Here is an 18248-nt window from a genome sequence, read left to right as displayed (position 1 = left end):
ATGACACATCTTTGTGCTGAGAGGTAGGCCTTTCTCCAAGTTACTCTGAGCTTCCTTATTTTTTTTAATTCAATCACTCAGTAGACAAGTATTTATTAAGAGCCTACTAGGAGCCAGGGAATTGTGTTGGCTACTGAGGCATGGCTTTTGGGGGTATGCATAAGTTATGAAAATTTTAATATGTACGTAAGTCTACTTTTGAATAGTTTTTGTTTTCCTTCTCAGTATTCATTCTTTGGTGTTAGAAGAAACAAATGACTCAGAGGTGAACTGGTAAAAGATGTTTACTATTTTAAATTGTAATCTTGCAACCAGAGCTTCCTGAAGCTGAATTTCAGGAAGGGATTCTATTGAAATAGGGAGATTAAGAAAATAAATTGAGATTGGCCCGGCATCAAATTTGACTGTCTGATAACAAACAAAGCCAGGGCAAAAACTGTAGGAAAATTGCAGTTTGTAATGGGATTCTGGTACAGAAGCCAAAGATTTTTGTCTATTTATTGAAACTTGCACAAGGGAATAAATAGACAGATATTTTATTTATAAGATGGTGAGTTCTATGGTTCCCCCAGTCCTTCTCACACATTGCTGACTCATTCACCATTAGCTAGAATGATCATTATTTCCAAAGAATTGTTTTTGCCATTCAAATGAGTGGAAAAAGGAAAAAATAATGCTTGAAATTGATTGCATTCAATTTGTTTATTATATTGAAATGTGTTTTATCTTTCCTCTAGTCCATTCAAAGGCAAGGAATTTCATTTTTGTCTTTGTATCTTCAGTACTTGTGAAAAATCAATGATAATTTTTTAAAATTGTATCGGTTTCATAAATTATAGGACTGTGGAATTTTAGAGTTGGTTAGGGACATTAGTTAGCAATCTGCTCCAATCCATAACTCAAAGGAATCCTCAATGAGATATATCTGGTAAGTAGTTTTCAGCCTCTGATTGAAGACCTACAATAAGGAAGAACCCATCAACCATCTACTGCATTCCACTTTTGTGCACCTGTAATTGGAGGTATATTGGGGTCAGCTCAATCCTTCCCAGCCAAATTGCTAAATTCTCAAAGTGTACATTTATATTTTGGAAATTGGCAAATGCTAAAAATCTTGACTTGTTTTTTTTTTTTATTGTCTATTAAGAAAGGGTTAATAAATCAAATTTATTTTTTTCCAAAGAGTTGATTGTTGGTTGGTTGTTGTCCTTCTTTCTCTAAGAGGGCCAAAATGACATTAGAATGTTGCAGTCAAGGTACAGTGTGCCCAACTGTGACTGATCAGACCAATATGAACTCAAAATGCTCTTCCACAAATTGGGCACAAATAAGTCCATATGAACATTTGGAGTGGAGATGTCTCTAAATTTGTACATCTCAATTTCTTTTGAGCTGCCACAATTCTGCTTCACTCAGAGAACAGAACCTTCTGTGAGGCTGGCATGCCATCCTGGGTAATCCTATGCCATTGTCTCACATGTCACACAATCAATTCCAAAGTTCTTTAGAGAAACCTTGAGAGTATCCTTGAATCACTTCTGACTTCTGTGTGTGTGCTTGCCTTGTGTGAGTTTTCCATAAGTTTAATCCTTTAGGCAAATGTAGATTTGGCATTTGAACAATGTGACCAGCTGATCCAATGAGCTTGCCAGCCTTGCCAACATCAGCCTTCAAGTCACTGGTCATAAATCTAGAGCCTAAAGAGACTTTCAGAGGACATCTTGTCCAAATCCTTGGGAACAACTGGATGATGAAGTTGATAGAGTACCAAGAGGCAGGAAGACTTGAATCCAAATCTGGTCTCAAAAACTAGCTGGGGAACTCTGGGCAAGTCATTTAACTCTATTTACCTTAGTTTCCTCATCTATAAAATGAGCTGGAAAAAGAAATGCCAAACCTTAATTTTTAGATGAGGGAATGGATACTCAAGGAAAGTAGGTGACTGTCTAATTAAACCTCAGTTTAAGAATCAGAGGGAGCATAAGAAGATTAAACAATAGAGGAACAAGCATGGATGCTTTGGGCCTTCCACTGGAGACTCTTGCCAGAATGACATTATTCCGTTAATGACTACTTTTTGAGACCAGTCATCCAACTATCTCCAAAACAATAAAACTCATCTGTACAATTCTACCTTTTCTACAGAATAGCATGAGCTACTTTATAAAATACTTAGCTTAAATCTAGGTCAACTATCTCTACAACTGATCAGCTTGTTTAGCCATCACATCAAAAAAAAATGTTGTTCTGGCGTGACCTGTCTTTGAAAATGTCACCCTGATTCTTTGTAATCACCACTTCCTCTTCGACAGGAACACGTTAGTGTTCTAGAATATTCCCAGAAATTGAGGTCAAACTCACAAGCCTGGAGTTTGGATTGTATGCTCTTCCCCTGCCCTTGCTTTTTGGAATACTAGTAACTTGCCTTTCTCCACTTTGGTGCTTTCTCCTCTATTTATCAGGTTTTTTTCATGGTCACTGGCAATGATTAAGCAATCCTATTTGTGGATTCTGTGATTATTGAAGCATGTGCTTCATTCAAACCAGATAACTTGAATTCACCAACTTGGTACTCTCTTACAATAATTATTGTTGTTTAGTTTTCAATTGTGTTCCTTACCCCTCTGGGGCTTTCCTTGGAAAGATACTAGAGTGGTTTGACTCTTCCTTCTCTAGCTTATTTTACAGATGAGGAAAATGAGGCAAAAAGGGTTAAATGACTAGCCCAAGGTCACAGTTAGTGTGACTTGGTATGTATCTGAAGTCTGATTTGAATTCAGGTCTTCCCGACTAGGTTCAGTTTTCTATCCATTGCACCACCTAGTTGCCTCCTTATAATAATACCCAACATTTATAGAAAACCTTAAGATTTGCAGATGTCTTTGTAAATACTTTATCTTTTGATCCTCAACCCTGGGAAGCAGGTGCCATTAATCTCCCCATTTACAGGTAGCACATATCCAAGGCTAGATTTGAACTCATACTTCTGACCTAGACCTGGTGCATTAAGTTATCCATCTACCTAGATACCTGTCAGAATAGTCAGTAGTTATGGTGTTCTTCCTCTAATATTCAGCAGGATTATTTAAAATGCTAATTATGGAGGTAAAATTGTTTTCTTCTAAACTAACAGATCTCTTTCCTCAGATTTTCTCCAGAAGGCAATCTTTAGATTAAATTTTAAAAAATACTTCTGTTTATTGGAAAACATATCATTCTTTTTTTTAAGGTTTTTTGCAAGGCAAATGGGGTTAAGTACCTGCCCAAGGTCACACAGCTAGGGAAGTATTAAGTGTCTGAGGCTGGATTTGAACTCAGGTACTCTTGATTCCAGGACCTGTGCTCTATCCACTGTGCCACCTAGCCACCCCAACAAGTCTATTCTGAAATATTATCTTATAATTGGTACATTTGTATGTAATATCCAAATCATTTTTTTGGTTTCAAAATTTATAACAAATAACAATGTAGACATCATTTAATTTTGTTGATTTTTTTTTCTATGGTGATAATAATTGGTTTTAGACCTCAAAATTTCAAAATATTAATCTACACCTTGATTTTTCTTCAGATGCATTCCTTTACATCTCTTTAGATAGAAAAATCATCCCTAGTGGCAAATAATAAAGTGGAAAAAAAAGGTTTTTTTTAAAAAAAGCAATCTAATGATCATATGAATAAAAGATAGTATATGTGCATAGGATATTTTCATCTCTTCTCTTTGGGGCCAAATATGATGTTCCATTTTTCTATTTTGCTTCTTCATTGTTGTGGTTAGCCTTCTGTTGTAGTCTGTCTCTTCATTTTGCATCTTTTCACCTAAATTTTCTCAGAGACAAAGTCGAATGGTGTTGGAGAGTTTTCTTTGAAGTCAAGGAGACAGGATTCAATCCTACTTTTGAAACATACTGGCTCTGTGAGTTTGCTCAGGCCTCTTACTCCCAGTATTTTGAGAAGCTCTCTAAGGTTAAAAGTTGGCAAGAAGGTACATTGGTAGAGGGAATGCCCTTGTTAAGAGCCAGTTCCCTCCCTATCCCTAGGCATATCTATATTCTGCAGATTCATTGCTTCTTTTGATGTAATATCCCATTACAATTATGTGTCAGTTTGTTTAGACACTCTTCAAAGGAGGGACATGCATTTTGTTTCTAATTCTTTGCTAACACAAAAAGTGGTGTGTATGTAAGGACTTTCTATATTTGATTTCTGTGGGATGCCACATGGTAAAAAGAATTTTTAAAATTATGCACATTTGGTCGCTTATCAAAATCCCAAATTTCTTGCTAGAATGTTTGGACCTAATTCATAGCTCCACCTTCATAAGGTCTTGCAAGCCCCAACCCCTTTCACTGTTCCCATCATTTGCCATCTGTGCCAGTTTGCTCTGTTGTGAGATAAAATCTTAAAATTTTGATGTGCATTTATTTCTCTTATCATCTGTGACTTAAAGCTAGCTTTCATATAGTTGAATAAAGCTTTTAATTCTTTAGAGAGTGTTTTGACTTTGTTAAATCCTTTGTCAAAGTGCTTTGACCCTTTTTATACTGGGATATGACTTTTGACTTTATATAGTTGTATGTTTTTCCTACATGTCCTGGAAAATTCTTAGAAATATTTGATATCATTTCCTACCCATAATTGATATCTTCCTTTCTCATCCTGGTTTCATTGATTTTTTCATGCAAAAAATTCAATTTCAGGTAGTTGACTTGAATTTTTATCTTTTTCATCTTTTGTAATCTACCTTTTCTTTATCCATGACTGGAAATAGGAATTTCTTACTTGTTGCTGGTCACTAGTAGAGGAAATTTCCTCTTTAGGAATTCCCTAAACTGGTAAAATACCTGGTCAGGAACAATTACAACAAAAATTGCATAATGGTATTTTTAATGATGATGGGAATCCCATTGTTTTCTAAGATAAAGCTTCCAGATGACTGAGTCAATTTTTTAAATTACAATTACTAATAAGTTTAGTCTCTGGCCCAGATTAGCATAGAGAAGGATCAGGCTACTTCTGCCAAATTTGGGGGGAGTCCTCTGCCATCTAGGATAGAACATTGAGAGGAATACTGTAGAGTTTTCTGAAGAGTTTTTGAAAGCATTAACTATGTTCTATCCCAACCATACTCCCCAGACAAGTACCACTGCTACCCCAAAACTCAGCTCAGATGATGCTGTAGGGTTAGGGGAAATTTCAAGATGGTGCAAATTTTTTTTTAATAATGAAACAAAGATGCTAAGGGATTCTCTGCAATAGAATTCTTGAGTCATATAATTTGGTCACTTTAGAGTTTCTGTATTATTTCATTGTAAGGAAGACCATTGCCTCCAGAGTCAGAAGTTCTAACTCTCCTGGGTCCAACTCTCATCTTTGATGCTCATAACCAGTGTGACTTTGGGTCAATTGCTTCATCTCTATGTGCCTCAGTTTTCTCATCTGTCAAATGAGAGAATTATATCAGATTAAGGGTGAGGAACAGCCAGACCATGGGGAAACGACTCAAAAAATAAATGAATCTAGTCACTTTTTAGGGGTGAATTCATGAAATGTTTGACCAAATATAGCCCACCAATTATGTTATAAATATACAAATGACCCTTGGCAGCAAAAATTCACCACCTCTGGACTAGATGGAGTAGCTCTGATACTATCATCTTGTGAGCTTACTAAATTGAAGGTCAATTAGTGAAGATGAAAAGGGAAACCTATAACCTGAGCCTTGCATACAGTAGGCACTTAATAAATGTTTATTGAATTTGTTGAATTGTCTCTTTCAGCCTTTGTTACCTTATTGGATGGGGAGCAAGCCCAAAATGCCATCCAGATGTTTCACCAATATTCTCTTCGTGGAAAAGAGATAACTGTCCAGCTCCAGCCCACAGATGCTTTGCTCTGCATCACCAACCTGCCCCCTTCTTTTACAATAGAAGAATTTGAGGAACTGGTCCGGACCTTTGGCAATATTGAGAGGTGCTTTTTGGTCTACAATGAAATCACCGGCCATTCTAAGGGCTATGGATTTGTGGAGTACATGAAAAAAGACTCTGCCGCTAAGGCTAGGTCAGAACTGTTGGGTAAACAGTTAGGAGCTTTCATTCTCTTTGCACAGTGGATGGATGTGAATCAACTGACCACCGATCTCATTCATTCTAAGTGCCTATGCATCGATAAACTCCCCAGGGACTTCACGGACTCCCAAGAGCTCTTGCAAATTTTCTCCTTTAGTCATAAGCCCGTATTTGGTCAGGTAAGTACCTTTCAAGGGCCTGGAGTTTGAAAGTCTTCTTAAAGTATGGAGAAAGAGTCAATGATGATAAATACATTCAGGCTCAATCATTGGGAATAATGCAACTTGAGACTCTATTTCTTCATGGGTTTTAGATGAAGACCAACGCCTCTGTGGCATATAAAAAAGCATCTCTATTGCTGTTACCATAAGAGAAAAATGCTTTTCAATCATTTAAATGTGCCCTCAGCAGATTGATTTGAGCAAAGGATATCAAAAAATAAAAATGAAAATGGTCAATTCCATGGAAAAAAATTAAACCTTATTCTCATTGGAGGTTTGATAAACTTCCAGTTTGAAAAACTCTAAAAATGTATTTCATTTTTGTCAAATAACTTATATCTAGTAACTAAGTAGAAAATGCAAACTAGGTATCCCTTCCATTAATATTTAAGAACAATTACCAAGACATGCCAGGCTTCCAATGGATGGCGAGTCAATTAGTTCCCTTTTGATGTTTGGTTTAAAAAAATAAAATGCTACCCTGTTCATAAAAAAAAGGTTACTACTGTGAGGATAAGTAATATAAAGATATGTAATTTCCTTATATTTGAATGCAACCTTCATGCCAGCCTTTGAGTGTTCCCATGGTTAAATCATTTAAATCCTTGAAGCCAAATTAATGCAGAATCCCTTTGAATTTAGTCAATCTGGTCCTTAGGCAACAAATAGACACGATGATGGAAGACTGATGGGAGAATCTATTCAGATTTACATTCCACCGGTAAAGCTTTGAGAACCGAGAGTTAACTCCACACTCCAATGAAACATTGGGAAAAGACTTTGATAGAAGTTAATTAGATAAAAGCAAGAAATACCAAAACAAACCCCCAGAGTAAATATGCTTTTGACTTTATATACATTCATCTAACAAACATTTATTTTTGGTATGTACTAGAAGAATTTCTTTCCTTTCTCCTTTCCTGCCTTCCCTTTTTTTCCTTTCCTTCCTCCCCCCCCACTTGTAATTTCATTAGGATATGGAAATCTAAATGAGGAAATTCCAGCTATTCCTGTAGGTCATCACTCACCCTCTGACTTATAGTCCTAGAGAGTTACCTGGTACATTAGGGTTTGTGTCCTAAGTGAGACTTGAACCAAGGTCTTCCAGACTCAGTTCCTATTCTCTGACTTTTCATTTCCCCAGTGCCTACCATAGTGTTTGGTATGCCCTAGGTGCTTAAATAATGTTTGTTGATTGATTGATTGACTGATTGATGCACAATACCGTGCTTTCTAGAGATAACATTAAAAGAAAACAAGAAGAAGATTTATGGCTTCTTCCTCTTTTCTTCTCTCCATGAAACCAATTGAAATAAACATAAAAGAGCAGAAGGGTGTTTGAACATCCTGTCTGAGCCCTTCTTCAGTACAAGACGTAAGCATTTTTTCTAACCAGATTAAATTGTCATTGTGAGAAATTTAATAAAATAAATTAAAATAGAATAGAACATTGATAATGTCAATTTGCAGCCCATAGATCATTATGTATATTTAGTGGCCCTAGTTTCTCTTTGAGTTTGACACTGAGTTTATAGACTCATTTCTCTATTACTGAAAATTGCTTTGCTGTATTTTTGAGTATTGATAGTCTGATAGGTCCTTTAAAGAATGGAAGTGGCCAACCTAAACCTCTTAAGATTGATGGGCACTGGGACAGCTAGGTGGAGCAGTGGATAGAGCACCGACCCTGGAGTCAGGAGGACCTGAGTTCAAATGCAGACTCAGACATTGAATAATGACCTAGCTGTGTGACCTTGGGCAAGTCACTTTACCCCAGTGCCTTGCAAAAACAAAACAAAAAAGAGATTGATGGGCAGTACTTGGAATGAAAATAAAGAAAATAAAAAACCCAGCACTAGTCATTACATTGAGACTATGAATATGTTTTTGAAACACCTAAAGTCATATTCCAACATTGGGAAATGTGAATGATGATGGTGGTGATGGCTAGCATTTACAGAATATTTTGCAAAGCATGGATTCCCACAACAGTCTTGTGAGGTAGATGCTGTTATTATTCCCACTTCACGAATGGGGAAGATGAGGTTGAGAGAGATTGACTTGCCCTAGGACCACCAGATGCCAGGTGTCTGAGACTGGATTCAAACTCAAGTCTTCCTGACTCCAAGTCCAGCACTCTGCCTGTTGGGCCACTCAGCAACCTATAGGTATCTTCCTCCTACTGCATAGTGGGAGAAGAAGCCTCATTAACCATCTAGTCATACCTGGAAAAGAATCCCCTGTAGTACAGACAGAATAATAAATGGTTATCTTGCCTCTCAAATGAAGTTATATTTGTAAAGGGTTTAGCACAACGCCTTGTCACATAGATTTAATCTAGGTTTATTCCCTTCCCCTTCCCTTTACTTATAGACCTCCAATGGTGGTAGAATGCCCCTACTTCCCAAAGCAAACTTTCCATTTTGGAAATAGACATTAGGGACATTTTCCTTACTACAAACTTCTATTTTCCTCTTTGCAGCTTCCGTCTCTTATTTCTCAACTTTCTGGATACAAATTGAAACCTCCCACATCTTCTTACCCTGTACAATTCTTGTCCTTGTTTTTCTCTAAAGACTTCATTGTGGATCCATCCCAATATGTTGGAGGCCTTCTTTGTGTTTTCATATCCTGGAGGTCTCCATCTGTCCCTCCCGCAGTCTCCCTTTCCCTTTCTAGATGATATTAGAATGACTTATGTGCAACATGCTCCCCACAATGACTTGTTTAGTTGATCAGCATCATTTCCCACAATCAGTAAGTCCTTGAAAAATGTAAAGACATCTTTTAAACCAGGTGAATTTTGTAAACAAATATTTCAAAGCAGTTCTCGGTTACCTCTTTGCAAATGAAATATGTATTGGGTCAGTTGGCACAGGATGAAGGGAACTACGCTGACGGGTTTGCCGTGGTCGAATACGACACCGCAGAACAGGCTGAGGAAATTCAGCAGGCGACTGACGGGATGATGATCAAGGGAAACCAAGTCCAGGTGTCCTTTTGCGCCCCGGGAGCATCTGGGCGGAGTACTCTAGCAGCGCTCATTGCCGGCCAAAGAATGGTAAGGAACACAGACAGTTTCACAGAAATGAAACAATTGCTTCTCACAGATCCCAGTGGAGTTAAATGAGTGTTGGTCCTGGATTCCTTTCTCTAAGATAGTTGATTGTTGTGTCCAGAGATTTTCTCATTCAGTCATTCATTCCATTTGATTGACCAACATTAACAAATAGAACAAGCCTCGCTAGACAGCACTTTAAGGTTTGCAAGGGGCTTTTATTATAAACAATGCTGGGATTTTATCCCCATTTTATAGTTATGGAAACTGAGACTAAGAAAAGTTAAGTGGCTTGACCAGGATCATACAGCTAGGAAATGCCCGAGGCATATCTTTGGACTGCAAATCCAGGGCTATCCACTAGGACAAACTTCCTTCCCAATTTTCCCTCCATCCCAAGCTATTGAAGAAGTGCTCTTAGAAGGAAAAATTAAGTAATTCACTACAAGAAAATTTTTTAAATCAAGCCTAAAATCATTGCAATGGAAATATATATTATTTATTTAAGGCATTGGGGTTAAGTGACTTGCCCAAGGTCACACAGCTTGGTAAATTATTAAGTGTCTGAGGTTGAATTTGAACTCAGATCCTCCTGACTCCAGGGCCGGTGCTCTATCCACTGCACCACCTAGCTGTCACCAAGAGGATGTATATTGAAGAATGTGCTTTCAACTTCCCTTCCCTTCCTGGCAGACATGATTAAGAGGATGGTTTGTGAGCATCTCGAAAGGGATGTGCTGATCAAAGAGAGCCAGGGTGCCTTTACCAAGAGCAAGTCACATTAGACTAGCCTCACCTTTCAATATTAGATCGGGGACATGCCAGTGTTTATACTAGCTTGCATCTCTCCTGGACCGCTTGCTTCTAAAATGGAGTTGGACGGGAAGATGCATTTAGATGTGGCTGAATGAACAGGTCCAGAGAAAGAGGCCATTCATGGCTCCATGTCTCTCTGGAAGCCAAGCTTGACCACAAGGGTTTTTTATTCAGGAACCTTCCTATTAGGAAAAGTATTGCTAATGTCTATGGAAGATCAATTAGGAGCTATGAAATTCCTCAAGTTTATGGAAGAGAAGACTCGGGGCCATTAAGCTGGCCTCAGTTTTGTGAAGTCTTGGGGAAGCATCATTAGATTTCTGCCACTTGACTCTACAGGTCAGAACTAGGAGCAGTGGGTGGATGTTGTAAAGAGGTGAGGTTAACTTGGTGTAAGGAAAAACTTCCTTAAGATCCAAGCTGTCTTAGAAGGGTGCCCTTGAAAGCCTCCCTCTTACTGGAGATTGGATGGTTCTAAACTCAATGAGGATATTGTAGTGGGAATTCTTATTTGGGGACAGTGTGGACAAGATGACCACCGAGATCCCTCCCTCCTAACTCTGGGTGGCTGAAATACTGTGATCCCAAGAGCAGTCTTATTATTGATAGGGTCCTCCTGTCATGCAGAGAAATCTTTTTCTGTTTTTTTTTTGTTTTGTTTTTGTTTTTTGGACAGTGGGGTTAAGTGTCTTGCCCAAGGCCACACAGCTAGGTCATTATTAAGTGTCTGAGGCCAGATTTGAACTCAGGTCCTCCTGACTCCAGGGCTGGTGCTCTATCCACTGCACCACCTAGCTGCCCCCTGAGAGATCTTTTCCTAATAGTACATTCTGATTTCTTTTATACCTCTGTCATTTTGACATTTACAGTTTTGTGATAAGAGAGTCTATCAATTATTTTGATAATAGTACAAAAGTTTCTTTATATGTACTTGATCCATCTTGTCTTGAAATGTTGCATAGGAAAAGATTCCATAGAGCTGTAATACAAATATGTTGTTATTTTTAAATCGAGATAGACTTTTATAACCAATGAAACCCATACGTGAGCTTGTTTGGAAGATAAATATGGGAGGTTTGATTTAAACATATGGTTATTCCCCTAACAAGGATTAAAGAAATGATGTCTTTTGCATTTATCTTGGTTCTAATGTTGTTTATTTCTGTGTTCATTTAAGATGCGCAATAATCGAAAGGGTTTACTTCCAGAGCCAAATCCAGTCCAGATTATGAAGAGTTTAAACAACCCCGCCATGTTGCAGATTTTGCTTCAACCACAGTTACATGGACATGCTGGTAAGCCAGGTGGGCGTAGCTGTTAAAATACATTATGTTCCAAATTCAGAATTTATGTTAACTTTGGAACTCTGATGAGAAAGACACATTTGTAACCCTATGTTTCAAACAACATTAAAAAAGAAGTAAACATTAGAAATCTTGAAGTATTGAAGTATCATAGAGAATCTCAAAATTCTGAGTTGGCAGGGACCTCAGTGGCCATGCAGTCCAAACTATGAAAAATCTTGTCTATAGAATAGTCGCCAAATAGTCTTTGCACCTTTGCTTGAAGACCACCCTTGAGGAAAGAGCCCTCCCCCTTCCCCTCCCATGGCATCTCATTCGATTTTTTTGGGATCATTCCAATTGTTAAGGGGTCTTTCCGGACATGAAGCCTAATTTTGCCTCTTTGTAACTTCAACTCATTGAACTTTGGACCTTTCAAGCAGAGGAAGCCACGTCATCCCCCCACATACTCTAAGAGTCTGCCCTCCCTAACCCTTCTCTTAAGGTTAAACATCCCCATCACCTTTCACTGATTCTCACAGAGCATAAAATCTAGGATCATTGCTATTCTGCATCCACAGCCTCTTCATGTCCTGCCTAAAGATGTGGCACGGAAAACTGCTATCCTCCAGATGTGGTCTAGTCAGGCAAGGGTTTAAGAGGTACACGGTCATTTCTCTGGTCCTAGATGCCTGCACCACAATCTTTCAGAGACTACTCACACTGGCTCCTCAGGTATATCTACCAAGGTAGTCTCTCTCACTGTAGTCTAAGATTACACTATATTTTGGGGGTAGCTATTTGTAGCACTTTTGCTGCAGTATCATAAAGATAGAACTGAACATGTATGCACTTAAGTGCAAATATAAAAATTTGGATTTAGCATTATTAAATGTTTATAATATGCAGTGCATTATGCTAATTTCTGGGGACACACATACAGGGAAGCAAGATGTTGCCTCTCCTCTAGAACCTCACATTCCTTTTTTAAATTTTTTTTTATTTTTGCAAGAGAATGGTGTTAAGTGACTTGCCCAAGGTCACACAGCTAGGTAATTATTAAGTGTCTGAGACTGGATTTGAACTCAGGTCCTCCTGACGCCAAGGCCAGTGTTCTATCCACTGTGCCACCTAGCTGCCCCTAGAATTTCACATTCTGATGAAGGAAGACAACATATAAAGGGGACAAGATAGCAGAACTGCGAAAGGAAGAGGCAAAGTAGCCAGAGGGAAGCAGGAGGAGTCTGGTGAGACCAGATGGGAGGTGAAGCATGGCTGTACCCTTTCTTAAAATGATGGTTGAAATTGAAGTTCACTTAAAACCCCAGATGTTTTCCAGGTGATCTGAATTTTAAACCCAAGTATAAGACTTTTATCTTCTTAGATTTAGTGGGGTGCTCCAACCTGTCTGGATCTCTTTGGCTCCTAATTCAGTTGAGTTTAGCCCTCCCTCCTAGTTTGGATCATCTATTTATGTGTTACATTTAGTACCTGCAACCAAGACTGTGATGAAGCTATTGAGTATACCAGGCCAAGTGCAGATCCTGATGGTACTCCTTTCCAAGATGATCAGAGAACCATTCATGATTACTCCTTAGATACATCTAGGCATACAGTTCTAATCAACCTAATTGTATGAACATCCAACTCATACCTTTTTGCATGCTTTAGTAAAATTGAGATAAAATTAGAAAAAAGCATCCACTTTCTACAAGATTTATTAGTCCCTTTAAAAAACAGAAGTAGTCTGGATTTACCTATCCACAATGAAGTCATGTTGGCTTTTCATAGCCCTTGCTTCCTTTTCTAAGTGATTGTTGACTTTCCTTTTACTGATACCATCTAGCTTTTGACCAAGAACTGAAGACGAGCTCCCTGGCCTTAGGTCTGCAACCTGCGTTCTTTCCTCTTTTTAATAATTTCAGTGTTTATCCCTTTCCATTCCTCTGATACCTCCTATTCTCCATTCTCTTTCAAAAATCACTGGCAGTGGCTCAGCCATCACACCTGCTACTGCTTTTAGACTTGGAATTTGTGGTCGATCTAATGCATATGGCAAATTTCTGCAGGGCACTTGGGTGCTTTCTTATCTTCTCCCTAGCTTGCACCTTGTCTTGCCCAGAATCCGATTACCATGAAACTTCCTGGCCATCTCCCAGCTTTGCGAATAAGCTGTGACAGTCCCTTATTTATGTTGTCTTCCCCTATTAGCATGAAAACTCCTCGGAGGAAGGGGTTATTTATTTCACTTTTGTTCTTCCATTCCCCAATGACTGCTATATAATTCTCGGCATTTAATAAGTGCTTATATTTTTTATTCATTCACTGATTTTTGTTCCATTCCTTCCTTTCCCAAATGAGAGGAGATCAGAATTAAAGCATCATCAGTCATTTTTGTCCCCTCCCATAATGAGCATCAGTACTGTTCCTTCTTGGATCTTCTTTTCTTCATTTTACTACCTTCTTCACCAACTTCTGCTCATCCTGACTTTTAACACCTACCATCTTTCTTAAGGACAATGCCACACTTTCATATTTATCCTTTCCCCCCCTCCTTTGCTTCCATAGTGCTCCTATTCATGTCTCCCTTTTTTAATCTGAGTGGATTCTCTCTGCCAAAGAGATGGGCACTATGGTGCCATGATGCTTTGTAGGTGTCCAAACTGGACGCACTTCTTCGAATGTGGAGGTGGAGTATTTTTTTCATTCAACAAATATCAAACCATAAAGATTGTTCTCAGGGTTGGTATAAGGTTACATAGTTGATAATGATTAACAGAAGAGAACTTTCTTAGCAAAGGTCAGAGTTTGAATATGCCTTTTCTTTGTGAAGTTGCAGGTCTGCTGCATCTTTCTTTTTCTCTTTACTTTCATCAAAAGACGATCAAGGCAGAATTGCTTTCTAACAATATTATCCTTTAATAATTGTTTCACAGTCTTCATAGATGGCTAGTTGTCAGTCAAGGAACTATTTGTTCCAAAAATTTAATTTGTTCCAAAAATGTTAAGTCAGTTGTTTGCAATAGGGAATGTATTTTCCTCTCTAGTCATTGTTATAGAATGGTGGGTATGCCATTTCCAGGCTGGCTCTCAAAAGCCTTTTGAACCCCTTATGCAACTCAAGTAAAACTATACCTGTATGCAAGCTTCCAAGTGTAATAGTATTCCTACAGAAAACTACATGTGTGAGTTCTAACTCTGGCTAGGAACACATCTCCCTCCACTATAGGGATATAAGATTTCCCTCCCCTCTCATCTCCTCCACAAGCTGAGTAAGTAAGCCTGGAACTCCCTTTGTCCCCCAACCACTAGTGGAAGGATAGCAAGATGGAACATTTTGAAGAAGACAATTTCGCTTCACTGAGAGTAAGGAGAAGGAAGGGAGCTAAGAATGGTGTGAGGAACCAGGTTGGGAGCTCTAGGGAGTTGTGGGTGAAGATCTGATTCTTGTGGATGGGTGTGGGTTTGTGTAGAAACAGGGTCATTTTCAGAATCCGGAAAGACTTTATGTAAGAGATAGTGTATGTATGAATGAATGAATGAATAACATTAATTAATGGAGATTATGTGCCAAGCTTGAGATGAGGTGAGAATGATAATCAGGAATGGAGACAGTCAACCAATCGAGCCTAGTACTGTATGCCAAAGACAAGAGTGTACCAATGCCTGCTGCCACAGAGAAGACATTCTGTTGGGAGAACTAACATGGGCTTAGGAAAATATGAAAATAAAATACGTAAATGTGGCTGATGAGAATAGAAGCTTCACTATGGGATCTGTGGCTCGAGTGACTCAGTGGATGAGTCTCTTTTGGTTCATAGTGTATTTTCTATATTGGGCCAAATGTGGGTTAGACCTTCTCTATCAATCTAACTTGAAGAAAACTGTAGTGTGGTCTACAATCATGGCTCCCGGAGGCAATTTAAGCTTTAATTGTCTGAGAATAATGGGAGGAGCTGCCCCACCAACCCAAAGAGTGGGAGCCTCTGGAGCAGAGGCTGCAAGGTTACTCCCATTTTGAACTCAGCCCCTACTACTTGGAAATGACCTTCTACTTCCACTTCAGGTATCTTGGATATGCAATTTTTTTTGCACAGTCTCTCCTATTAGAATATAATCTCCTTGAGGACCTTGACTGTTTTTGCTTTTCTTTGTATGGCCGATGTTTTGCCTGGTAAGTAGAAAGCTTTTAATAAATGCTGACTGATAGACTCATTGACTGGAACCTCACTGCAAAACCCATTAATTTTTCCTCCTGCCCCATAGAATGTGAGGAGTTAGAGGGAGCCAGCAGGGGGTAATTGCTGGGAAAGGCGTTCTCTTCAAAGCGTTTACCCTTTATCCAGGGCTCAGGGATCTACATCCTACTTCTGGAGAGATGCCCCCAAATCTACTCTGCCTCCGCATCCAGTCAAAAGGACTCAGCATTATGGAGGCAAAAACCAGAGAAAAGATGGAAGCTGCGATGATGCATCCCACAGCATGATGGGATTGTCAGTCTTTAAAGCAGAGTCGAGGACTGAGCTAAGAGAAAGGAGAGAGGGCTAGGACGAGATTAAAGGAAGGGAGAGGGTAGTGGGGGGGGACCCAGTTTCATCAGCCGTGACAGATCTGACTTTCTCCATTTGCCATTCTCTCTTTGTCTCTGCCTCTCTGTCTCTCTCTCTTATATACTTTATTATCTCTCTCTCTCTCTCTCTTTCTCTCTCTCTCTCTCTCTCTCTCTCTCTCTCTCTCTCTCTCTCTCTCTCTCTCTCTCTCTCTCTCTCTCTCTCTCTCCTTCTTTTTACTGCTTCTAAGCGAGTCCAAGCTTCCCAAGACCACAGCTCCACATCTCGACCCTCTCTCTCTGCACCTCATCTCTTATTAGGGATGGCTCATTTTGTATTATACTTTTTTTGCATATGTTGGGTCCCTCTCATAAATCATAAGTCCTGTGACTCCAGGGACCTTTGTCCATTTAACTTTGGGATTTTCTCAGTGATTCCAAATGGTGATCAACACATAGCAAGTTTTTAACTTTTGCTGGAATGAATTGAATTGAGTTGGGAACTTTGAGAAGGGAGATGGAATGATAGCTAACATCTCAAAATTGAAAAGAACCTCAAAGGTCATAGGATCATTGATTTAGAGCCAGAAGAGAGATTAAAAATCATTATGTCCAACCCTGTAATTTTAGAGATGAGAAAACTTGAGACCTAGGGACTCTGTGACTTTCCTAAGGTCACTTAGCTTGTATCTGTGGTAGGATTTGAACTGAGAGTTTCCAGTTTTCAATGCACTATGCATCTTCTCCAATGCGTGCTTGAATAATAATCTCTTCAGACTCCTCCACCAGACTGGCCTCCCATTCCAACCAGTCCTGGAGGCCCCTTTGCCTCCCTGGCCAGCACCAACTCATGTGTTTTCTTCTGTCAAACTTCAATCTGCCTCTCAGCAACTCCCAGGGACCCTTGTTCTGCCCTTTAGGTCAAAGCAGAAGATGACTAATCCCTTTTCATCTTGGCAGGATTCCAGATTATTGAAGATAATTTTGATGTTACCCCATTCTACCCCATTTTCTTCTCTCCAGGCTAAACATTCCCAGTTCTGTCAGCCACAGGGGGGCAGAGACCTTTGTGCCCCTGCATTTTCTCTGCTCATATATCAACATCTTGAATGCTTCAATTTACTGTTGTTCTGTCTTTTCAGATGTGTCTGACTCTGCAGGACTCCATTTAGGGTTTTCTTAAAAGAGATATTGGAATGGTTTGCCATTTCCTTTTCCAACTCATTTTAGAGATGAGGAAATTAAGTCACATTGGTTAAGTGACTTGACTAGGGCCACACAGCTAGTATGTGTCTGAGATTAGATTTGGTTTTAGGCTTGGTCTAACTTCACGTTTTTGCTTTATCCATTGTATCATGTAGCTACCCCATACTTCAACTGGTCTGTAGTTCCATTCATTGTTCCATCCAAATCCTTCCACGTACTTGCTTTGTGTCTTCTCTGTGGACCCTATCTTCCTCTTCTGTAAGTTGAGCTGGGCTAGGTGGACATTAGCTCTTTCAACTTTACCAGTCTGACTCAAGCAAGGAAATTGAAAAAAGAAATCTATTCTACCTCTGACCCCAACAGGGTGACATTTAACTTCTTTGTGACTCAGTTTCTTTATTAATAAAAACGAAGGGGGATGCACTTATCTCTAAAGTCCCTTCCACTTCTAAATGATGAGCGTCTGCCCATTTACCAATTTTGTATTCCTATGACCCTTGTTGCTTAATGTCTTATGAAAGTTTCAACTATTTCATGGAACTGAAATTTCCCTTTTTCTTCCAGCAGTTCTTGGAGCCCCTCACAGTTTGCCTCATCTGGTGAACCCATCCATCACCCCTGCATTTTTGCAGTTGAATAAAATACACCAGGTATGGTCCAGGCTTGTGAATTTTAGGGTGTTTCATCTCTTCTTACCTATCCTGTTTGACAAAGTCTGGGTAACTTGGGATTACCGACAGGGTAAGTGGCACCCACCTAGCATGTTATTGCCTTCCTCACTATGTATATCAAGACAAAATAGCATTAGGTTTTATGATTTGAGGAAACTTTTGTCATTAATATGAAAGTTCTCGAGAACTTTGAACTACATACTAATGAAAAATGAGATTTTTTTTAAAGTATCTGACTTGGAAAAATACAATTCAGTTCTTAATTGCTATAAAATATGAAATAATCTATTGTTAATAAATACTTAAGTGCTTAGGCTTTGGCTCTGGGAGAGCAGGCAAGGAAGATAGTTCCACTTTTTCCACTGAGATTTTA

General features: G+C 39.0%; 1 protein-coding gene across 1 annotated transcript in view; it reads left to right on the top strand.

The window, feature by feature from the left end:
• Window positions 1-18248, top strand: part of RAVER2 (ribonucleoprotein, PTB binding 2) — an 88001-nt gene that overhangs the window by 49550 nt on the left and 20203 nt on the right. The window contains exons 3-6 of the mRNA XM_074220633.1: window positions 5781-6250; window positions 9162-9353; window positions 11344-11461; window positions 17769-17854. Coding sequence (XP_074076734.1) covers window positions 5781-6250; window positions 9162-9353; window positions 11344-11461; window positions 17769-17854 — 866 coding nt within the window. The remainder of the gene's footprint in view (window positions 1-5780; window positions 6251-9161; window positions 9354-11343; window positions 11462-17768; window positions 17855-18248) is intronic.

Source organism: Macrotis lagotis, chromosome 2 (genome assembly GCF_037893015.1).
Source record: "Macrotis lagotis isolate mMagLag1 chromosome 2, bilby.v1.9.chrom.fasta, whole genome shotgun sequence".
In the NCBI taxonomy this organism is placed as follows: Eukaryota; Metazoa; Chordata; class Mammalia; order Peramelemorphia; family Peramelidae; genus Macrotis; species Macrotis lagotis.
Note: the sequence above shows the minus strand (reverse complement) of the source record. Positions and strands in the feature narration are given on the sequence as shown.